At 45.5% G+C, this 24477-nt stretch overlaps 1 protein-coding gene across 1 annotated transcript in view; it reads left to right on the top strand.

The window, feature by feature from the left end:
• Positions 1 to 24477, top strand: part of CABLES1 (Cdk5 and Abl enzyme substrate 1) — a 106275-nt gene that overhangs the window by 25760 nt on the left and 56038 nt on the right. Inside the window, exons 2-3 of the mRNA XM_063077352.1 lie at positions 15591 to 15662; positions 21380 to 21472. Of these exons, the coding sequence (XP_062933422.1) occupies positions 15591 to 15662; positions 21380 to 21472 (165 nt within the window). The remainder of the gene's footprint in view (positions 1 to 15590; positions 15663 to 21379; positions 21473 to 24477) is intronic.

A 24477-nucleotide genomic window follows, 5' to 3' on the forward strand; every position in this document is an offset into this window, starting at 1 on the left:
GAATTTGTGCACCCAGGTTCATAGCAGCCTTGTTCACCATATCCAGAAGGTGGAAGCACCCTAAGTATCCATAGGGGAATCAGTGGGTGAACAGAATGGGTTATATACGTGCAGTGGAATATCATCCAGCCTTAAAGAGGAAGGAAATCGACACGATATACAACACGGATGAAGCTTGAAAACATGCCAAGTGAAACAAGCCAGTCACAGAAGGACAAACAGTGTACCATGCCACTTACGTGAGGTACTCAGAGTGGTCGTGTTTGTAGAGGCAGAAAGTAGAATGACAGTTTCCAGGGCCTGGGGGAGGGAGCGTTAGTGTTCGGTGGGTTCAGAGTTTCAGCTGGGGAAGATGAAGTTCTGGGAGATGATTGGTGAGGGTTGCACAATAGTGTAAATGTGCTCAATGCCACGAAATTGTATGCTTAATAATGATTAAAGTGCCAAATTTTATGTTATGTATATTTTACCACAATAAAAACTTGTTTTAGTGAAGGAAAACAAACAAACAAAAAACAGGGCATGGAGCAAAGCTGTGTCCGTCCAAAGCCAGGGTTTATGTGGAGCCAGGAAGAGGACTCCCTAGGCCACTCCACTTCGCCATCAGGAGTGTCCGCCTGGTCATCTCTCCTGTCCGTGTCCTGCCATGAGGCCCTCGAGGCAGAGATGGGTGGGTGATCACATCTGTGTCGTGCCCATTTGTACTGATGGAAGAACCCTCCAGAATTCTTTAAGGTATTCGTGATACATCATGCCCACAATGCCTCAGTCCCCTAAAGACCTGATCTAACAATTATTTATGATTTGATTTTTTTTTTTTTTTTTGGTGCCTGGCAGGTATGGGGATCTGAACCCATGACCTTGGTGTTATAAGGTTGTGCTCTAACCAACTGAGCCAACCGGACTGCTCTCTGATCTAAAGATTAAACATGTTAAACATGGAATGTCAGATGTTTTGCAAAGAAGCTGCCTAGTCTGTCAGAAAAGCAAACTTATTTCTAATGTTAATGGGGGCTTAGAGTTTGAGGAGTGAAACCTCCCCTGGCCCAACCCAAGTTTCCAAAGTTTATTTTTTTGAAACCAAGTCATTCCTCTTCAGTTGGGTAAAACTTTCTTTTTCTTTGGCAAAATAACTTTCACTTGAAAATAAACTTTGAAGTTGTTTGAAGCTGAATGAGCTTTCTTTCAAATGCAGCAGAAACAGAAAGAGCTTCACTTCTTTTGAAATAAACTTAGAGAGAGAACTCATCAGAATTTGAAAGGACTGGGGGAAAGAGGCCGATTGCTTACGGAGTACGTGAGGGGGTTTGAAGTGGCTTGTGACCTGTGGGGGCTCTCCTGAGACTCCTTTGAAAATCTGGTAGTTTCCCCTGATTGGAGTTAGCCACTCTTGGGGTCATGGGCAGCCAAGGGGTAGGTGGCTCAAGCTTGGACTTGGCAGTAGCCATGGGCTGCAGGCTGGCCTGGTGTGGGACAGGCAGTTGACAGCCTGCAGCAGAGGGACAGCTAGCCTGTATGGAGGGGAAGATTGCTGAGAAGTCCTGTGTCCCTCTCAACCCCTCTCACTCTGGAAGACAGCCCCCAGCTGCCGGCTCTGCAAGGGTGAGACGCAAGAATGCTCTCCTTTTAAAAGCAGGACCTCGGACTATTTAGCAGAGTTCTTATCCTTGTCTACCATCTCCTGGCCCTGAGGTCTTGGGCAAGTTATGTATCATATTGGAACCTCAGTTTCTCCATCTGTAAAACAAATCATAACAGTATCCACATTACAAGGGTGTTGTGAGAATTAAACTCAAAGGTGTCTGTAATGCCCTTAGCAGAGGTGCTTGGTTCAGATTGTCCCCAGAGGGAATATGCCATCAAGGGCCTCCTGCTTTTGCATCTGACCTGATGTCTTTCCTAAGAGCCTTGCTGCATGAAGGAATGTCTGACTACACGCAGAACGAGTCCCGTTTCTGCCACACCTGCTGTCCGGCCTCTGGAGGGTTTGGTAGGCAGGGTGACTTCTGAGCTTATGTGTTCCTGGGTCCCAAGGCCGCACACCCGAGGCATCTCTGGCAGTGTATTGATGGGCCTCAGTCCACTGGTGCTCCCATGCTTTTTATTGGTCTCATATCAGAAGCGAGGCCGCTGGGTTTTTACAAACCCAGGAAGACGGGCTCTTGGTGATTATGAGGCATTGAATCTCAGATCCCATTTGATAGGCACAGTTCAGCCTTAGAATGAGCCTTGTACACCCTCCCACTTGACAGCTTCAATTTCAAAGGATGGTGTCAAAGTCCAGGAACAGAAATCTCCAGGCTGAGTGGGAGGCAAGGACCGCCGGAGGAGCCCTTCTGCTTTGTAGAGAACAGGCCAAAGAAGGTGGGCGTTTGCTCTTTCCCTTGGAAACGAGGTGATTTGGTTAACATGTGGCCTGTACAACTGGGTGTGGTTTCCTCACCAGATTAGTGGTCTCCAGGGTCTATGCTGGTGCTTCTCTCATTTGCTCCTTTTCGTCCCTACCCCGGCAGGGCTGGGGTCTGCCCTTCTTGCTCCCACAACACCTGGGACACATCAGTCAGCACATTCTCCATTTTTATAATGATCTTTTAATGCGAATCCCCACCAGAATGTTCTTGAAGGCAGGGCCTATGCTCAAGTCATCCTGGGCTCCCCAGCACCTGGTAGTGGGTACTTAATAAATAAAGGATAGATGACCGAATGCCAGTTTATAATTCTGATGAGCTTTGTCCCAGAGTGGTGGAGGGTAAGAGGGGGTTGTGTGCCTTAAGCTTTCCATGGTATACCCTGTTTTCATCAGCCCTCCATATCTTTATCCATGCCTCAATTTCTTGGTAAAGCTTTAGAAAGTCCATTTTGTTACCCTTCACCCCCCCCCTTTTGCTAAAGTGGTATTGTTTTTCATTGTAATCTTTAGGAATCTACCCATTTTTCAGAGAGGGACCTCATCTATATTTTAGTGTTGCTTTGACTGTCATCTCTCAACTTTATCCAAGATCCCTGCCACCCACTGCCACCCAAGCATCTCACAAAACCAGAGGTTCCACAGATACTCAGGAGGCACCCACCCCCCACTAGCATCCTCATGGACGCTGGTTCCCCATGAGCACATCAGCCCCACCTCCCTGCAGAACCGGGCATGACTCAGAGCGCACCTGCATTCCAAGCTCTGGCTTGTGAGTGTTGACCAAAGTCAGAGCTGTGTTTGTCCTGTCCCCCTACGAGATTATGAGCCACCCAGAGCAGGGACCAAGTCTTACATTTCTTTATACTACTTTGTATCCCTTACACCCAGGACTGTGAATATTTGTGTATATGTGGTGATGATAGTGATGACAATAACAACTTGCTTAAAGTCACAGAGACCAAATCGGATTTGGAGCCTTGCCCTTCCTGACTTTATTCATACCCATTACCACGATCCTTTGCATTATAACAAGGGTTTCTAGTCTTTTCTTGGGATCATACACTCTGTTTTAGAAAATAAGGGGAAATGGTCACATGGGCACACACTTTGCATCTGATTTTAGAAAGTTCACAGAACCCCAAGTAGGTCCAGGGACCCTAGTTTAAGGATCTTGCTTTAATGAATGACACCGTTAAACACATTAGAAACATAAATGGTGGTTGTTCGCATTTATTTTAACCTATCACTTTTGGAAACATTGGTTGAAAACAGTGTATCCCCCATCCTCCCTAGTGAATATTATTTTCCACAATGCCCCTGTGGTATTACATCAAAGCCCTGGCATTCTAAAGGGTCCATTCGGACCTCAGAGATAGCAGTGGAATCCACATTATATCTAAGTGAATATTCATGTGGCTTTAGGCACAGCTCTGATGCTATAAATTCACTTTGGAAACTTTTCCTGAACAGCCTGGTAATTAGAACTATGGTTGCTAATTATGTATATGGTGAGGCAGATGCACTAATAATATATTTTCAAAAGGCTCCAAGCAAGCTGTTAAAAAATTAAACTACCTCTGCAGACGCTGACAGAAGCACCCTGCATGGTGTATTGTCTTCCTTCTTGGATGACGGAAGGTGCTTGTGGCTTCCCCTTCTGAAAACAGGATCAGCCCTTTAAAAAAGGAAGTAATTTGCAGGAGTGCCTTATACTAGAGTCTAGGGAAATGGAAGGCTGTGGAAGTTGAAGTCTCAGCACTCCAAGCAAACAACATTTTGACATGGGTAGTCAGGTTTTCTTTTTGCCCTGTAGGAATGCAGAGGGGGTGAAGTGTGAGCTTGTCAACAGGTGCTGGGTGATGCTGGGCTGGAGGCAGCGTGGACAGATGGTTGCGGGGAGGAAGAACCTGTGAAAGTGATGGGCTGGCCAGCTCTGCTGAGGGTCTGCCTATGTCCCCTGCCATCAGTTCTAACCTGGTGCCTGTGGCTGAGGGCTGGAAGCAGCTGTCAAAGGGCCCCTTTAACCCACATTGGAAAGGAAGGGAACGGCTCTGAAAGGAGATCGTCTGGCCCCTAGTCCTCTTTCTCCCACCACCCAGCTCTGACCCGAACAGGTCATTGACCCTCTCAGTCTCTATAGCTCTAGTGAAAGGAGATTGAACCAGATCCACAGTTCTCCAGTTATATTTTCTGGAGCTCTAAAGATCTCAACAAGGGCTTTAGGAGTTCCACAAATGGTTGATTTATTTTCATTATATATCTTTTTTCCCCAAGATATGTTTATTTTTATATATTTCCCTAAGACATAAGTAGATTTTATATATCACATAAATGTCTTAACAGCTTTACCAAGATGTAATTCACATACCACTCATTTAAAGTGTATTATGCATTGGTTTTTAGTATATTCACAAAGTTGTGCAGGCATCACCACTATCTAATTCTAGAAGGTTTTTGTCACCCCCAAAAGAAACCCTGTGGCCATTAGCAGTCACTCCCTAATCTTCCCTCTCTCCATCCCCAGCCCTAGCAACCACTAATCTACTTTCTATCTCTATGGATTTGCCTGTTCTGGACATTTCATATAAATGGAGTCATACACTATATGGTCTTCTGCAACTGGCTTCTTTGGCTTAGCAGAATGTTTTTAATATTCATGTTACAGCATTTATCAGTACTTCATTTTTATGGCTGAATCATGTCACATTTTATTTATCAATTGAATTGGTGAACACTTGGGTTTTCACATTTTGGCTGCTGTGAATAATGCGGCTATGAACATTTATGTATAAAAGTTTTTGCATGGACATATGTTTGCGTTTCTCTTGAGTTTTATCAAGGAGTAGAATTGGTCATATGGGGTAACTGTTCAACATTTTGAGACATAATTTATATGTGTATATATGAGGGTACTTCAAAAAGTTCATGGAAAGATTTGCATTATCTTTTAATTCTATTCCCCAAGTTTTTTGAAGTACCCTCGTATATTATATACATATAAAATATATGTATATTTACATATAATATATAACACATACAGTTTTATATACAGTGTTTTTAAAACTGCAGTAAAATATAAACTCAGTAGTGTTGTATTGCAAAGCCTAACACTAGTGACATATACATCAATTAACTATGCATTAATTAATTCACATTGCCAAAGTTGATTTTGTGCAATTAAGCTTCACCTGCCACATCTGTTAAATTGAATTGCGTCTTGAAATGTTTAAAAATGGTTACCATAGGCACCTCCTTATCTCTGTCAATGAATGGGAATTATATCCCTACTGTACAACCTTACATCCCTACTGGCCTTGGACTAGAAATGTTATCTGTAACTTCTGTTTTCAGGCTTGTTTGTATAACAAAATAGCTTTACTGCTGCAATGGTGATTGAGTTATGAGTAAGTATTATACTCTCAAGTTTATAAACTTTTAATTGTTCTACTCTTTTATATTTTGGGATTTGGTGTAAGATTTAGTTGGGAAAAAAGGCATTCAGCGGTTCAAAACAAGTTTGAACATCAGTGTTCTAGGTGATCTCGCAGGTCTTGGCTTTGGTTTTTGACCTCATTCCTGATTTGGCATGGGCTTCTGCCTGGGGTCTCAGAGGAGAAATGGTAATCTGACTCCCTAGGGCCTTTAAGGTTCATCCTTGCCCCTCCTGGACCAGGTGTAGCTGTAGAATTGTTCCTGTTATGCTTAAGTATTTATAGTGAGCACCTACTACCAGGTAATGTGCTAGTCACCGAAGGGGTTTCAAAGAAGGAAAGACACAGTTGTCTGTCCTCAAGGTACCTGCAATCAGGTTGAAGATAAATAAATGTAAAATAATAAGAAGAAAACCAACCAGTCTATGAGTATTTAGTTAGATATTAATATGTCTATTAATATTCATAGAATATTAATATTCTATTACGAATATTTCCAAATGTAGTAAAGTTACCAGTGTTGTAGGAATTCAGAAAAGGTCAGGGACAGTTTCGCGGAGTAGGTCTCAGGAGGGAGGTGGGATCTGGGTGGATAAAGAGAGGGTGAAGCAGATAATGAGTCTTCTTTTGAACTAGGATTTGGCAACCTTTGGTACCCTTTGGCACCCTTTGGCATCCTGTACCCACAAACCCCTTGTTATGAGGCCAGCAATTCAGCTGCGCCCAATGCCCATTCAGCTTTCACTAAGGAAATGAACATCGGTGGCCAAAGAGAAACAGGCATTTTCTAAAAGCCTTCCAGAAAGGAATCAGGTGATTCGGGCCTCTCGGTGGGGAACAGGACGCTGTTGTGTGAAGCTGGATAGAGCAGGAAGGCATCAGTCTCTGTTTCTGTCAGCTGCTACTGAGCATGGACCACAGTTAATCTGAAAAACTCCTAGAAAAGAAAGATTTATGAAACCCCATCCATCCCGAATTTGCCATAAATAATTGCATGCCGTTTCCTAACTGTCAAAATCCATTTCTGCTGAAGGCCCTTCAGAACAGAGAAAGGTCAAGCTGGAAACCAGGGAGACGCTCAGGGGAGCATGTATGCTGTTGTCCCTACTAGGGAGGCAGCCTCCCAGCATCCCTTCAGTACCGACCTGGATGTCACTAGCCCCGTGGACACCCTGCTGGCTCTCCTGTTTCTGATTAAATATCTCCTAGTGGCATCTGAGCTCTCCTGACCCTGGAGCCAGGCCCTCACTTGTCACCCCCTCCCCATGGGTATCCAGTGTGTTCTGCAGCAGGAGCTATATGAAACCTTTCTGGATCTTGACTTCTTTCAACCAAATATACCTGCTTCTCCTGATTTCTGCTCTTCTGCACATTTGATCAATGTGGCCCTGGGCTGACCCCTGGATTTCCTGAGACCTCAAGGATGTCCCAGGAGACTGGGCAGGTGCTGTTTTCTGACCTCTCCTCTAGTCCCTTTGTCAAAAGAGTTTAAACTTGTTCCCAGAGGGAATCACCGGGGATCTTCAAATTGAGGACTGACAAGAGGGAAGAGAGTTTTGTAAGATGAGTCGGGTGACAGTGGGCAGGGTGTACTGGGGGATCTTCAGGGATGAATACCTGGCCAGTTAGTAAATCCTGGTAACAAGTCTGTCTGCTCTAAATGGCCCCAGACACTGAGATGACCTCATACCTTGATTTTCCAGGATTTGGCAAGTCTAATGAGAACCCTTGAAACAAAAGTAAACTTGGGCAAGCCAAGTGCCTTTTGTGTTCTCTGTCAACATTTAGAGAGTCACTTTCTTGACCCGACTGTAAAAATGTAGAAACAGATCTTATTTGAACGGCTGATTGACAACTCTTGGTATATTGGTTTTGGTTTTCATTTGGTTTTTGCCTGATTCATCAGCTGGAGACTTTAAAATGTAGCCGGATTCAGAATCAGTTTCATAGCATTTTGTCTATTTTTTAAAAAAATCTAACCATCCCTCCTTTTCTTAAAGATAATCCTTTCTTCCTTCCTTTATAAGGACGACCCCAGTGACTCCTCTGGGGATTTTGAATTGCTTTAGTCTCTGTTCTGGGTATGGATCTGGCTGCAGGCATGTTAGCTGAGGCTGAAGGAGGAGGTTTTCTTGCATGAAGGAGGCCAGCTGTGTGCCCTTTGCTCCAAGGTGTGGTGGGTGGCAGCTGACTGGTTCAGACCGGATGCTTGGCAGGTCACCTGGCATGGTGACTTGGTCCAGCCAGCAAGCCACTGTAATGTCAGATTCCACAGCTCTCCCCTGGGGTGTCTTCCATGGTCTAACAAGCAGCTGTTGCCAGGTGAGCAAGTCAGGGCCAGGCTTAATATCATCTGCTGGACAAAGCTTTAGATCCATGGAAAATAAAGCTAAGCACGTGTCTAATGAATGCGTCCTCAGTCTGAAGCTAAGGCTGTTTTGCTTTAAGACTCTGAGGAGCTTCTATTAAGAGGTGATAGCTGACTTTTCTTTCTTCATCTGTGAATACATATGTATTGGTACAAAACAGTTTGCTTGTTAAGTGAGCACAAGTTGATTTGACTTCTGCTAAAGGAGCATCTGGAATGTTGGCTTTAAAATTTTCTAGCTCTTGAACAACATTGTCATAACTTATTTGGTGACTACAGAGAGTAAGTTCATGGTGTCGTGGCCCCCAGCAACTTAAAACAGAGGTAACAGTAGGATGTTAGAAGTGCATTTGGCTTTGAAGAGAGCCTAGTATTTGAAAACCACCATTTTCACAAAAGGTATATAAATGATGGTATAATTCTTGGGTTTATACATAGTTCTTCACGTTAGGGCTCATGTAAGTAGTAGGCTTCCATAGCAAATCAGTTACAGATGAGAGATTTATGCCCTACTTTGTAGGACTACCTTTTCCTTATGAGCTGAACACTACTACTTCTAGAGCAAAAGAACATGCCTGTGATGTGGGAATACAAGAACCAGGGAATAGAGGCTTCAACCCAGGGAGTGTGAGATCTTATCACATTTTACGGAGGGATTTTCTAGCTGCCAAAAAGGCCAGCTTGCTTGCTAGGATAGTGAGCCCCAAGCCTTTTCTTGCTGGGTCCAGATTGAGTTCCTTGAGGCTTTGAGACCTTGACAGTGAAGGAAACTAAGAGACGTCGGCTCCCCGAGTCTGCAAGGCCGAAGTGGGACTTCTCACTGTCCGGCCTGCTCCTTCCCCACAACCTTGCTGTGCTGAGGTGTTGGGAAGCTTTCTGTGGATAGTTTCTGGGCTCCGCTCACCAGACTGGGAACTCTTACTAGAGAGAATCCTCTAATCACTGTATGGAAAAGCACGATGTAGAAGTCAGGTTTCCTGTGGGAAAAGTCCAGGAATACCCAGCCACAAGATGGATTTCGGTACTTTATTCAGCCCGCCTTGACTGAGTACCTGCTGTTTGCTGAGCATAGTCCCTCCCTTGGGATGCACAGGAGAGAACGGTGTGGCCCCCCCTGAGCAGCGCAGTGTCTGGTGTGGTTCCATTTGTTTGGGGCAGGGAGGGAGGTCAGTGGGTGGGAGAAAGACACAAGGATCAAAGCCAATAAATCACAAGCTTGGGCATGTTCTGTGACTGTTAATAAGTTATTTCTATGATTGGGTTTTTTTGGCCATAACAACTGTGTGAATGGATGTGAAGTCGTGACGTCAGCTTGCCCATCACCCGTGTTATCAAGGTATCACATGCCCTCACTTCCTGCACACATGTAACAAGGTGACTGTGCCATCCAGTGGCCCAAATGGCAGCCGGAAGGGGGCTTCTTACCCAGGGAAAACTAGAGCCGTAGAGGAAACTGCCTGTTTGTGAGTAGGGAGATGGCTGTCCTGCATGTTCACCAAGGTCCCTTCGCACTCTCAGAGCTTATGTCTCACGCCCAGAGAAAACAGGACTGGTTCTTCACTCATTTGATTGTGCATCCATGTAACGTGTGTATTATATGCATGACTCACCTGTTTATACCTGAAGACCTTTTCGTCTTTCCCTAGCCTCAGCTCTCCAGGCCCCGTGACCCCCTTTCCCAGGGATCGAGGAGACAACTTAGTATTCAAGTTGGTTATGACCATTTCCATCCTAAGTTTGCTGATGCAGGAGGGTACGGAGGCTTGGGGATAGACTCTCACCCATCTCTGACCTGGGTAGAATGCTGGAGATAACCTGATTCAGTGGGGCTCAACTGTCCTGCTCGTTAGAATCCCCTGCGAGCTCTTAAAACCCCCTTACCCAGCCACACCCAGACCAGTGCATCAGAATCTCTAGAGGCGGGACCCAGACTTCAGTGATTTTTGGGGGATGGGAGGGTGGGCGGTGACTGGCCAGTATAGGGAACCAAACCTCCAGTGTGCAGCCAGGGTTAAGAGCACTGATCTAGCCTGACTTCTTGGCTTTATACAGAGGACACAGCTGGAGGCCAGGTGTCACCTTCCACACCACAGGCTGGGGCTAACTCTCGGGCCAGAGCTCTCCGCTGCAGTTCCCACTGCCTCATGTTGTCCTCTGGGCTGAGCTGCTGCCACAGAAGACTCCATAAGGGGATCAGCCTTGATCAGCTTGCCCTGCTGGACCTCAGAGTGACCCTGTCAGCCTCACTGGTCAGCAGGGACAGCAGCAAGCCACCTCCTTCTTCCCTCCTGCACTCTCTCTGAAGCACTCTTCTCACTGGGCTAAGGAGAGACAGGACCTCTTCCAGAGAGCCGATGGAGGTGCCCTGACTACATATGGCTCCCACTTCGCCCCCTGCTCTCCTGGGGTCCTTGCTGCTGACCAGGATGATGATGAAGCATTAGCTAGGAGGGCCTTTCAGCATTGTCAGCCTGCCGGGCCCGCGTCCCTCCGGTCATTTGGTTTGAATGGTTGGCCACTGTCCCTTCCTGCCTGGAAATAGGTTCAATGACCCTTTCACGCTTAAGAAATGCTGGCTCTGGGTCCTGCCTCTCTCGGTCCTCTGTCACCCCAGCCAGTGTTGTTCTGTGTGATGTTTTTCTTCTCTTTTTCCCCCAGTGACCTTCCCTTAAGCTTTTGGTAGAAGTGATTTATTATAATAGTACACTGTGATCAGTTCTGGGTCCCAGGGGTATATGGTGACTTGTACCTGCAGATGAACCGCTATCCCTTAATGAGTAGTGGATTAATTTGGTCCAAGTAGTTTTCTCCAGATATGCAATTGTGCTGTCACGGATTATGATTTCCTTACTCAGAGTCGAGCCTTCAAAGGATATTGTAAGCTGAGTCTGGGTGCTTTTGGGAGGCTGATTTACACACAAGCATTAAGTGTGAACCACATCGGCCTCAAAAGTGTGGCCAGTATGGAAAGGCCTAACTTGTAATCATCGGACAAGACAGCCCTGAGCGTATACTCAACCTAGAGACTAGATACAGACACTTACATTAGATGATATCAGCACTTAATGCTCATGTTTTGAGCCCTGCTGATCTCTTACTGAGTGTCTGCTTGGTTAATAAGGTGGCCTGATGCTATTTTGGTCCAAGGTGAAGTATTCTTTATCAGTCATCAAAATATGCAAATACCTCTGCTTGTTAACTATGCTGATGATGAGTTTGCATGGTAAGAGGCTTAGTTTAGGAGGCAAGTTACAAAGTAAGAAGGGCTGGTGAAGGCTGGCCACCTACCCTGAGCCTTCTTGTCCATTGCAGGCTTCCTGAGGATAGATGGTGAGGGGGAAGGCATTACGACATACCTTGGAAGGATCTGGCAAGGTTACAGGGGGCAGAGATGAGCACCAGTGGGTTACCACTACCAGCTTACGGGGCACTCCCTGTGGTAGTGAATAGGTCCTCCTTGTAGCAGGAAGGGCAGGCATCACGTTTTTGGTTCATGGCGCTATATCATGGTTTTTTTATGATGACTGGTGGTAATCCTTTCCGAGTTCTGTATCTCCATCTCACGAGGAAGGGAAGCACATCACTGAAGTTAAAGGAACAGGTGGGCATTTGGGTTTTGGATTTTTTTCCCTTTAAGGAGTTCTGACCTTAAGTGCCCATGAGAGAGAGACAGAGAGAGAGAGAGATTGAGAGAGAGAGAGAGAGAGAGAGAGAGTGTGTGTGTGTGTGTCTGTGTGTGTGTGTGTGTGTGTGTGTGTGTGTGTGTGTGTGTGTGTGTGTGTGTGTGTGTTGTAGTTTGGGCTTCTGTAACAAAAGGTCATAGACAGGGTGGCTTATAAACAACAGACATTTATTTTCTCACAGTTCTGGAGGCTGGAAGTCTGAGATCAGGATGCTAGCATGGTTGGGGTCTGGCGAGGGCCCTCTTCCAGGTTACAGACTATGGATTCCTCTTTGTATCCTCACATGCTGGAAAGGGAGCTAGAGAGCTCTCTGGGGTTCCTTTTCTAAGGGCACTAATCCCATTCACGAGGGCTCCACCCTCATGACCTAATGACCTCCCAAAGGCCCCACCTCCAAATACTATCACAGTGGGGTTTAGGGCATCAACATATGAATTTTAGGGTGGACACAAACATTTGGTCTATAATAATGCGTGTGTGGACTGTATACCTGCTTAACTCATAAGAAGAATATTAAATGTGCTGGCTTAAAAAAATCTTTATAACTGCCTAGAAAGATATATTCTAATTTGGTTAGTTTCCAAATAAGCCCCTGTCTTTTCCAGTCCTGGAAGAACTAGATGCAGCTTTTTGATAGGAGCATTGTCAGGTTGTGTGCTTTTGTGAACGGGCCTGTTTTTCTAGGGTGAACACCCTGGTCCGAATGTTGGAGGAGTGTCTGGGGGCCCCAGGCTGCCGGCGGGGCCTCCTGCGCGTGCCGTGGACCAGCCAGCCTGTGCTCCACGCTGCCCTTCGGGAGGGCGGCCCCACACGACAGAGGGGCTTGAGGGATCAGTAATAGAATTCCTTAGTGGTCGTTTCGTGGATTCCCACTTGACTCCTGTCCTCAAGGAGCTCATATTCAAGCCTGGTTCGGCTTCTGTCCCTGACAGGCTGGGTTCACAGTCATGTTGGTTGAGCGGGTGGATGTAGGTGCCTTGCGAGGGTGACCTGCCTGGGCTTTGCTGGGGCCTTGGGTTGTACTTGTGCTGCAGAGCTTCTGGGGACCCCCTTAGGATAACTGAAGTTGGGCAGTCCTTGAGCTCCGCAGTCACTTCAGCCACCTGGTTGTAGATTCAACAAAACATCAACTGTTGTTTACGGGTCACCTGAAAAAAATGCTGCTCTACAAAGGAAGGCTCCAGTGTTACAGAATTTGTTGAGATTGCCAGCATCTGAATCCTATACATTTATTTTTGCCTGTGGCTGTTTCCCCTGATGACAGCTTAGGTGCACATACTTACATTAATATTTTTTTATTTAAAAACTCAGACCATTAGCCAGAGATAAACAGAATAAGTATCATTTTAACCACTACCTCCTGGCTGTGAGGGAGACCTAGGTGTTAAGTGAGAGCAGCCCAAGAAGGCCTGGGGGGGGGAGAGACTAATTTTATAGGTGGCCAGTGTACCAGTAAGTGTGATGTGGGCCCCCCTGTACACTCCATATATACAAGTGCAGAGTGAGTTATGCTTAAAAGTGGGTGGGGGTATGGAAGGAATACATGTCTCAGGTGGGCTCAGGCACAGGCATTTTGGGGTGACCCTGCTACTACTGTTTGGGACTGAGCAGTGGCTGGAGTGAGGACAGTTAGCCTGATACTGGTCGGTTGAGCTGGGGTGCTCAGGGTTCAACCCCAGAAGAGGAACCTGGAGTAGCTCCCATTCGTCAAGAACCGTCATGTGCCAAGGACTTTCCATCTATCCATTTTTTAGTTATTGTTTGCGCATTTCATAGATGAGGAAACTGAAGCTATAGGATTAAGGAGCTTTCTTAAGTCCCCGAAGTCTTGAAACCCCAGGATTGAAATCTGAGTCTGTCTGACCCCAGCACCTATGCATGCTCCTTTATGAATTATAGTACCCATTGGATGGAGAGTGTGGGGTACCTGCCTTTGAGAGCTGCAGTGGGTGGGAGTGTAACTAGTGGGATATCTGCCCCAGTCCCAGCCTGGGACTCCGTACCAGCCAGACCCAGCACCCGGAGACGCTGCCCACTGCTCACCTGATGGCTTTCCTCAGGGTTCACTGAGATTTCAGAGGGGCTGTGCCTCAACTGATGGCACAGACACTTTGGAGCCACAGCTATAGGGTACTGTCACGGGGGGTCTTGGCAAGCTAGGTCCCCAGAGTTACGGGGCTGCATAGGGAAGTTCTGTTTGCTAATGAATTGGCCCTGTAAAAGCAGTTTTCCACCCCCTCATATCCTGCTCTGGTAAGACCAGTGTCTCTCCCACAGCTCTGACTGACTGTTGGAAATCTGGCAATTTTATGGAAATCGAAATTCAATGTTAGTTAATTGCAGAACGAAACTGCAGATCCTGCAGAAGGTCTAGTACATCACAAAGACAATGACAGTTATGAATGATTGATTTTATATCATTCATTCATTCGTCATTCTTTCGTTTAGCAGCTTGAATCCAAACCCTTGACCTTGGAGTTAGAACACCACGCTCTAACCGACTGAGCCAGTCAGCCAGCAGGTTCACACACATTGACGAATGAGGATCTGAGGGAATTAGACCAGTTTACAACTGGGAAAGAAAAGAGGAGGAGTAGGATGTGTGCGGAATATTTTTAAAAGGATTTGAATATCAGTAGATTAAAGAAGACTCTTGGAAAAGTGGTGCAGCGCTTGAATGGTTTGCAAAAATGACCTTTCTGATTGTCTTATAAAAGGAAAACATGAAGCAAAAGGTGTTGGAGTAGTTGGTCAGAAAAAGTACATGTAAAACCCCCAAAGACCACAAACCAGTTGTTTTATTCTTTGTTCTTTAGAACAAGTTAGAACATGGTTGTAATTGCATGTTCTTAACCTAAATTTTGTCAAATGTAATAGAAAATAGACTTTACCTCCATATTTTTTAATCCCTTTTTTTAAGGTAAAGACCCAGTTAAATTTTTTCTATCTCCCCACCCCCACCCCAATCATTTACTATGAAATGATAGTCCTTTTTCAAATGGATTTATTTAAAATTACTACCCCACCCTGCTCCCTGTACCAGATAATCTTAGTTAAGTAGGGTCTTTTCTTATTTCAGCCTGGCCAAACAAACTAGATTGAGAGGGTTTAACAGGTGCTTTTCAATTCTTCAGCAGCCCACAAGAGTTAATGTTTCTCATAATTATGTGCATCTTTATTCTTTGGTCTCTGAGAAACTCTCCCAAAGGAATAATTTCTTCTTGTTTCTAGTTGCTTTTGAAATCATGGCCATCTGGAGACCATAACTTTTTATTGCATCCTAATGATTTTGAAGTTTTATTTAATATGGTTTTAAAATTTAATATTGATCAGTTACCTGGTTCAGATCGTTCATATTTAAATACTTAGCAGTATCATTTCATGTTTTAGAAAAATTGTACAAGAGGCATCTTGTCTTTTTTTGTCTCTTGGGGAAATTGCAGCATTGAAAGGGTCAGCTATTCCCTTTAGTCACAATGAAGAGGCCCCATGAGCAGGGAGAAAGCTCAGGATTCAGCTAGGATTCACTGTGCATGGAGGGAACATGGCAGCCTTTAAAGACAGCTTTTGTCTGATCTTTTTTTTTTTTTCTTTTTAATATACTTTATTTTTTAGGACAGTCTTAGATTCACAGAAACGTATGATCAGTCTTACAATGCAGTTTTAACTCATAGATATTTTTTCCCCTCTCTCTGCAGACGTCGCCTCATCTCCCAGAGATCATCCTTGGAGACCCTAGAAGATATTGAAGAGAATGCCCCTTTACGGAGGTAATTTTTTGATGTATCATTTATGTATTTGTAAATGGCTTGTAGTATAAAATGACAGCCAAAGATTGATTTTTTTCTTTTTTTTTTTAAGTTTTTGATCTACAGAACTAAACTTAAAGATGACCATCTGGGGCCGACCCCGTGGCGCACTCGGGAGAGTGCAGCACTGGGAGCGCGGCAGCGCTCCCGCCGCGGGTTCGGATCCTATATGGGGATGGCCGGTTCGCTCGCTGGCTGAGCGCGGTGCGGCCGGTCACAAAAAGACAAAAAAAAAAAAAAAAAAAAAAAAAAAAAAATGACCATCTGAATCTTAGGGACTATGGAACACACTCCTGGTTTGGAACCTCAAACCTGAGGACCTTTAGAACTAGAAAACTATTAAATCCCAGTTATGTGTTTGGAATAGCCCAGTTTGCGTGTGTATTTGGGTGCTTTTCCTCTTATGGTTTCCTTTACATCTTGAAAGCTGCTGCTTAATGGAAGAAGAGCCCAGCACTGTCCCAGCTCTTTCCCCAGATGTGGTTACATAATAGTTTGGGTCCGGCACTTCATTATCATCAGGAGGGCCAGCCAGAGTTCCTTAGGAGGTGACTGTGAGGACACGCTCTTGCTCCTTGCTGGGGAAACCTGATTAGGATAGTTGGGAGTGCTTCCTTGGGTCTGAAAGTGTTCTCTTTCTCCCTTGGGATTAGGAAAGTGCTCGTGAGGCATCTTATTGGGTGACAGCAATTGCTGAGCTGTGCTGTGCCTATGACTGGCAGGTTCCTGGCCTCTGATCCTGCCCTCCCCATCTGGCTCACATCTGTGCCAAGGTCCAGCCAGGCCCTCCTCATGGAGGAGAAAATACTCAGGGCCTACATCTCCTTTCATCCCCACTCCAGCCCGAGCTGTGTGGGGCAGCGTGTGGGGCCTCCGCCTTGCAGGAGGAGCCAGGGAAGATGAGACTCTGGGGTTTCCCAGGGACTGCCAGGAGGCAGCAGGGGGAGGGGTGCACAGGAGGACGTGAGCACGTGAGTTCTTTGGGCTTGCATTGGCTCCCCTCCAACCTGCGTCTGTGCTCAAGGTACTGTGGCCACTGGCCAGCACTCGGGAATCCATATCATCCCCTGGAGCCTGGGAGGGTGCTGCTGTAGAGAGAGGAGTTTCACCCTGAGGATGGCGCCTTCCCCGCCTGTAACTTCACTCCCAGCTGAGAGGTTGTGTCTACCAGCTCTGCATGCATGAATTGCAGAGGGTAAGTGAGCACAATCAGGTCTGAGGTCTGACCAAAAGCGTCATGCAATGGTGGTGTCACCAGTGTCATTCCAAAGAGAGAGTCAGGGCCAAACAGTCCGATCTCCACTTTTCAAGTCTTTTTGGAAACGTGTTTACCCTCTGGGAGCATTTCAGGATGAATGGCTGTAGCTGCATGGTGAATGTGGCTTTGGATACAAGTGTCCTAGGAGGCACTATTAAGTATTGGGAGAAGACTGTTTCCCTGCAGGAGTCATACAGAAAGCCACATTAAATGTCAAATTAGGGAGCTGGCTTTGGTTGAGACAGTCAGTGAAGAGTGGAAGACAAATTTTCCTAGGAGGCACCAAGTGGCTTTGACTTTAGAGCAGGTGAGTCCAGTTCTCACCAAGACCCTCCCGCACCCCAGCCACAAATGGGAAAATCAATGAGGACAGCTGAAAAGCCCCTGGTATTTCAGAGGCTGCTAGAAGCCACAGTCATTGGAGCAGTATGTGATCATGAGCGGAGGAAACCAGGAGATCTAGGGTGGTACAGGCTAAGAAATCCCTCCTTGGGGATTCCCAGACAGGGCTGTTGCGGCTCAATGCAGGTGTCATGTGTCTCAAGGTGGTTAACGGGTGGCCTGAGGTGGACCTGGGCTCTGTGTTCCTGCCAGTGCTCTGTCATCTCTGCCCCCTCCTCCTGGAATCCCCGATTGGCCAGCCAGATTGGTCCTCTCCCGTCTACTCCTCAGCACTGGAGTGGCAAAAGCAGCAAAGGAAAAATGGTTACCTGCCTTAACCGTGACTTCATCCACCTCTTACTTACAGAATACCATCCTGGATTTTAACTGTCTTGTGTAAATATAAACCTTTGTAAGAAATACAAATAAGTCAGAAATCAAAGAATTTGGGCAGTTTTAGTCTCTATTCCCCATATGGACTTTTTTTGAATTTAAAGAGTTCTCGTATTTACTTAGAAGTTGACTTGTTGGTCAAAAAGAAAGAAATTGACTTGTTTGTAGGAAATAAAATTAACATGGTGTAGAAGAAAAGCCATTCATTTGGAAGTAAAGGGACCAGAGTTCTTGGCCTGACTCTTCTAACTGGTCATGTGGTCTTGGAAATTCACTTAGTGTCCCTGGGGACTCGGTTTTCCCATCTGTAAAATGGGAGGGCTGAGTCAGCTAATCGCTGAGATCCTTGACAATGTATGAAATGAAGGTACCAATAATGACATGGAAGTGTTTTGGGAACTGTGGGGGTGGAAGGCGATTAGCTGAACTTGTTTTTAAGCTTAGCACAGAGAACAAATGGTTTCAAGGCATCTATTAAACCTTTCGCATAATTAGGTGTATCCTGTAATCAGTGCTAACAGGAAGAAGCTAATCTTTCATTAAATTAGTTCTTAATTTAATTCTATCCTAATTTAATTTCGCATCACTTAAGATGCATGTTTTTAAATGGATATTTACACGTTAATGCAGGAGGCTTTGAAATTAATTCGTTCTTTGCATAACCTGCCCCAACCTCAGCACTCTGTATTCCAGTTTCCTTGGCGATTGTTGCTAACGCCACAGTTCTCTTAAAGCATTTCTTAGATCCCCTGGTGGTTTAGTTGAATGCTTTTAAAAAAAAAAAAAAAGACAACAAACAACTTGCTGAATGAAGGGCTACATTCATAGGGTGTACAGTTAGAATTGGGTGCTTGGGTGCTGATATCGAAACAAAGGACCTTTGTTGAGTTATCCTGTTAAAAGTCTTACTTTTCTCTTTTTTTCTCTTGTGCATCACTGAGCATTTACAGTGGCAGGACTTGGACTGAGGAGTTTTCCACCTGCCCTACTTGGTATCCTAGAAATAAGGAGTTAGGACATCTCTACCAGGTGTCAGAGAAAGCCTTGGCCTGTGTGTGGCAGATGTGACGGCCATCAGTACCTGCCTGGGTTTGCAGACTGTCTGGGTTGGTGGGTGCTGGTGGCTTGCAGCAGCTGCCTCCTTCCTCTACTGGTGTGGTCAGCCACCTGTGGCCCTTTTGCTGACTTCCAGTTCCAGCAGATGGCTGAGGAATTTAGTGCCTCTCTTTCTGCAGGCATGGGAGGCAGGGACAGCTTGGGGTTGTCTCACCTCTGTGCTGGCATCGGTACCAGCTTCTCGCAGCTGGGAGGTGGGAGGAGGGAGGTATGAGTTTGCTGAAGTGGCAGGATCTGTGAGCTGCTTGAACCTGCTCGCTGTCCAGCTCTTGGCCTGCTATCCTCAGACTGGCTGGCCCAGGAAACTCAACTTTTGTGGGGAAGGGGAGTAAGGGTATGAAGACATTCTTGAACCCTTGGCCCTATCCAGAAAAACACTGAAAGTGTAAATTCTCTTCTCTCCAGTGACCCCATGTTTCTAGAACTTTCTGTGCATGAGAGAGACAGTTGGGAACTCTGAGAGGCCTGCAGACTCACGCAGGCATCCTGGAGGCAGAACTGAGGCAGTTTGGGGTTCTGGGTCTGCTTCCAGAGAGCGGTCCCAAGAAGGCAGAGTGAGGCTCTGTCCCCTAGAATCCCAAGCCAGTTAAATCACAGTTTGGAAGCCTGGGGTAGGGAGGAGGATTGGTGGACACTGTCCCCTCTTCTAACCTTGCCTGGAGTCCACAGGAAGCATTTACTAATGTCCTCTAACAGGGCTTTGCAAGTTTTTTAAAGGAATCTTCCTTTGAAGCCAAGAATCCAGGAACTTTATTTAGGGCTGCAGTTTTAAGAATATAGGAGGCAAATAGTAACAAAATAGGCACTTTTGTAGGACTGATTTCTTAATAATAGCAACACTTGAAATTTGCAAGTGAATGTTTACATGGACGTATAAATACGTATATTGTTTTTGAATGTGTCACTTGACAGTTTGTGAAGCTCATATACATCATCGTCTTTAATCCTCATATTTAAGCCTCACAACAACAGCGGAGAGGGCTGAAATAATAATGTGATAGATGAGGGTTGGTAGTAAATTTGCGGGTAGAGGCCAGGAGGTCTGTGGTTTCTGCTGAAGTTTCTTTCTCCAGTGTAGTGGACAATGACCAGAAGAGGGGCTTTCCTCCACTGGCCCACGGCCCATGAAACCCCTTTTTCCTGATGAAAAGCCACCAAATAAATGCCCGATATCATGCATTTGTTTTGGTCTAAGTCCACTTACTTTAGGGTTATTTGAGTTTAAGTCTATCTTAAGGTACTGTTTCCTAGGAAAAAGTATTTTTTTCGGTGCTCTCTGGGAAAGGGCTTTTAGGAAGCCTGACCCTTACTGGGAGGGTGGGTTGGGGATAGACGAGTGGCGGGAAACGTACCGGGCCTGATCCCCCTCGAAAGGGGCCCTTGGGGGAGAGTAAAGATTGGCATTGCTCTGCAGGTCTGTTACCCTGCCCATTCCTCAGTGCGATTCCCAAACGTGCCCCAGCATCCCGCCTTCCCCTTAACCATGCTTCCTTGTTGGATCATATTGCTACTTCTTTACCTGAAGCCTCAGCATTCAGAATTGACTGAATTTGATGTCCCAGCCCAGCCATCAGTGTGTGTTTTGGGATGCTGGGCACTGCTTCTCTGGACCTTGTCTTCTGAAGCATAAGGTCGTGGGTACCCACATCCCATGGCAGGAGCCAGCTCCTGGGGCCCACGGTCAGAAAACAAAAAACAAAATAGAAAAGTCATAGCTCCCTTTATCAAGAAAAGACCAAACTTCAGACTCGTTTGTTGAGTTTTTTGCTTTTTTATTGTTGTTACAGTTTTGTAGTTTACGATCTGCCAGTATCTTTGAAACACAATATACAACCAAGATTTCTTTGGCCTGTGGTCTGTTTTGCCGGTGCTATAGTGCACATGGATGTCATATATTCCAGGAAAAAAAGAATATTTTGATTCTCACTTTAGTCCAACAAATGTTTATTTAAAATTTATCTTTAAAAAAAAAAAAAAAAAAAACAGCAGCAACTAGCTGGGTCTCTGATTCTTCCTCAGTTTACAGCTGCGGTTTCCCAGGCATAGTCAAGTTGAGAATTGAGGCAGCTGTCCAGGTGATTCAGGCCAAAATCCTGCTACAGAAGAAAAATGAGTCAGGGTTGTTGTTTAACTGAATTTTTCAGTATGACCCCCACCCCTTTTAAATTTATAGTTTTCTCTTCCCTTTGTCTTACAGGAGGATTCTTTTTAAGATGACAATAACAAAAAATGCCTTTGGAATCCGTGTAGGTTTTTTTTTACTGTAACTGGGACAATGGTTTTCATTAGCTAGCGTTTCAGAGACCCATATAAAATATTATCAGTGTTACCGAGGAAGTTGTCTGTCATTGGGTTTTTTTTAAACTTCCTTTCTTCCAGCTGCATTGTCTTCATTATCCCTGCCGACTCCTGCCTGCTTTGGGGGTGACTCAAACCATTTGTCTGGTCTTTCCTTCCTGTCTTTGTGTGGAGATGTCTCAGCTGTCCGGCGGGCAACTGACTGTGTTTTCAAAATGTCTTTTTTTTCCAGATGCCGAACTCTCTCAGGTTCGCCCAGACCAAAGAATTTTAAGAAGATTCATTTTATCAAGAACATGCGGCAACATGATACCAGGAATGGCAGGTACTACATTAACATAGACGTCTCTCTGCCAGCGCCTGCGGGCGGGGTGGGCTGGGGTGGGGGCACCATTTGAATGGCCACAGTTCAGCAAAGCTCAGCCCACGCTTTTCAGATGAAAAAGATCTCATGCAACCTTCCCGGACAGTTTTTACCCTACTCATGCCAGAATCACCAAAAGGAATCTGTAGAGGATAGTGCTCCCTAAGGCTAAGTAAGATGTTTAGACCAACAACAAACTGAATTTTTGAGAGCATGCAAATATATTTTTTTTAGAAAACTTCGAAGAGAAAAACAGTTGAGTTTTGGGGGGGGTTGTTTGTTTTTTTGCTTTGTTGGGTTTTTTTTTAGTTTTTCACCACCACCGTATGCTCTAGTCCATAAATACCCTGCTGGTCTGTGTCTGAACTTGGTTTTGGCTCTGGCTTTGGTGACTGTCTTTAGAAGAGTAAAATCACAACCTCGCCAGCAGATTTTTTTCCTCGGCGCTGATTCATATTCTCAGGCCTGCTGACATCTGGAGTACATGTTTCTCCAGCTCTTCAGTTGCTCTTTTGAGAGTTGTATGAAATAAAAATTGTGGTTCAAATTTCTATGACCTTGATATCAAAACCCTCCTGACAACAGATAGATTGGAATCATTGTTGCCAATGTGCTTATGATTGAATGGCTGAGTCCATTCATCTCAGCCCGATGGAGGCTGTGGGAACAGAGCTCTAACACCTCTGAGTCCCCTGAGGCTGTTAGGGGCAGCTCTTCTCCACTGACTTGAATAGTCGAGTTAGAAAGGCCATCCCGGAGCTGATGTCCTGCTGCAAAGACCATTCTGTTTGATCTTCTTCTGATTTACGGAAGACCATGTGGGCCCCACTAATACTCTCTAATCCATACAAAGTGAAAATTGCTCAAAAGTCTTTTTAGACTCATTAGGGCCCAGCATTCCTGTAACTCGGTGCTATAAAATACAATATGTGTAACTGCATAACACTAACAATTATGGTTTTTAAAGGCTTGTTTTCCTGAAGTTTATACCTATTTTTAAAGCCTTGTACAGGGATAGGGAACATAATTTTATAACAATTGCAGTTGTTTCAGACTAGTGAGATTAAGCTCCCTAAATAATTTCTGTGTAGTCAGTATATGTTCACATTTTAAGTACAGAGATTTTAGTTAAAATTTAAATGGAATACTCTGAATTTTGCTCTTAACCTTTCTCTCAATGTCACTTAGAATTACAGTGCCTTATTCGATTGACCACTGTTTTCTTCTTTTTTGAGGCTTTTACTTAATATAAACCTTACTTATGCCACATTAGTATAATTAACCTTTTTTTATATTTTTGTTTCTGTCCATAATATCTTTAACCATAAAATAAATGTAGAAAGCCTTTAATTCCTAAATAAAATCACTGACAAAGCCAAAGCAATGGGTCAAATTAATAGTGTTTCCACCTCTTGATGCTGGCTGTTGGGACACCAAGTCCGATAACTACCTGGCTTGGTTAGGAAGTAAGAGGCTATAGTTAATAAAAGATTTGACTTTATGGGATTTCCAAAGTACACTATGGAGCTGCCTTCCCCAGTACACCTTGACCCGAGGAGCAACAGAACAGGAAAGCCTGCAGTTGCTGGCACTTTTGCTGGAGAGTTTTTAGGGGAGCCAAGAAGGACTCCTGGCTTATCCAAAGGTCTGAGAATTGGAATTTAGGGCAGGAAAGGGAGCTCTAAGAATGTTGTGGGAACCACGAGCTGTAGGCTGAGTGGTGGCAGGTGAGGGCTGGTCTTCCCGTGCAAACAAGACGAAAGGCCCGACATGCTCACCTTCCTCCCTTTGTGTTAGCAAGGTGAGATTGTCCTTAGATGAAAGAAGGAACCTGGGGGGACGCCAGGAAGAAAATGTGATTTCAGAGGTGACAGAAGGAAACTGCGGTCAAGAGCTGATGAATGGGAGGAAGTGACCCAGCCTTTTGAGAAAGAAAAGTGGAAGCTTTGCCCTACGGCAGCGTTAACAGGAGTGGGGTCTCTGGATGGAGGTGGCCCGGGTGTTTGGATGAGCTCCAGTCCTGCAGGGGTGGGGAAGAGGAGTCCTGGTCATCCTCGCATGATGGCTGAGGGGTCTCTGGTCTCCCCCTCAGGAATGGGAGGTGAGTGTGTGGTGCCTGCACAGCCCCTGAACCCCTGGCAGGCTCCCTCCCAGCCCTGCAGTCTCGGCTCCAGCCCATGGCTTCTGCCACTCATGGCTGTGCCCAGTTCTTGAGGCTCCCTCTGACCTCTGACTAACAGCCCAGTCTCTTAGTCTGCAGGCCGAACCCGGAGCCCCTTTGCTCCTCTGGCCCTGAAGACCCTGCTGTTGAGGGTCCTCTGTCCCCAAACCTGCTAACCATGTGATAGAGGACCCGGTATTGAGGATTTGGGCCCCTTATCTCAGCAAGGACCAGAGTGCAGCGAGTGAAATGAGCAGGGAGCATTTGTCTTGAGGCTCTGGGTCTGACCTAACCAAGAGTGTCAAGCACAGTTTTGAGATAGAGGGGAAAAAAATCTTGAAACTGAGAACCAGATACAATAAAAGACAATACTTGTCACATTGGAAAAACAGCAGAACCTAAGTAGACCTCATGTTCAGTAATATCAGAGTAGCTGCTTAGAAACAAGCCTTGGGGCCTGAGACGACTGCATGTTCACCTGTAATGTAAGGAGTCACTTGCCTTTGTGACATTAGATGATTTGCAGCTGGCATGTGAGGTGAAGTGAATGCCTTCAATAAAAGTGTGGTCGCGATGGAGGATGGGGTCCACTTAAGTAAAAACCGTGCTCATCTGTCTGGAGTCAGTGACTTCTGTGAGGCTTGCTTACAGTTGGGGAGGCTGGGAAGTCCAAAGTCCAGGGAATACATCTGGTGAAGGCCCTGGTAATGGTGACAGTGATGCAAGGGTGTCAATGGCAGAATAGCAGAGCAGAGAGAGCTGACTCCTTACCCCTCCTTTTAAAGCCCGCAGAACCACACCCACG

This window comes from Cynocephalus volans, chromosome 13 (genome assembly GCF_027409185.1).
Source record: "Cynocephalus volans isolate mCynVol1 chromosome 13, mCynVol1.pri, whole genome shotgun sequence".
Classification (NCBI taxonomy): domain Eukaryota; kingdom Metazoa; phylum Chordata; class Mammalia; order Dermoptera; family Cynocephalidae; genus Cynocephalus; species Cynocephalus volans.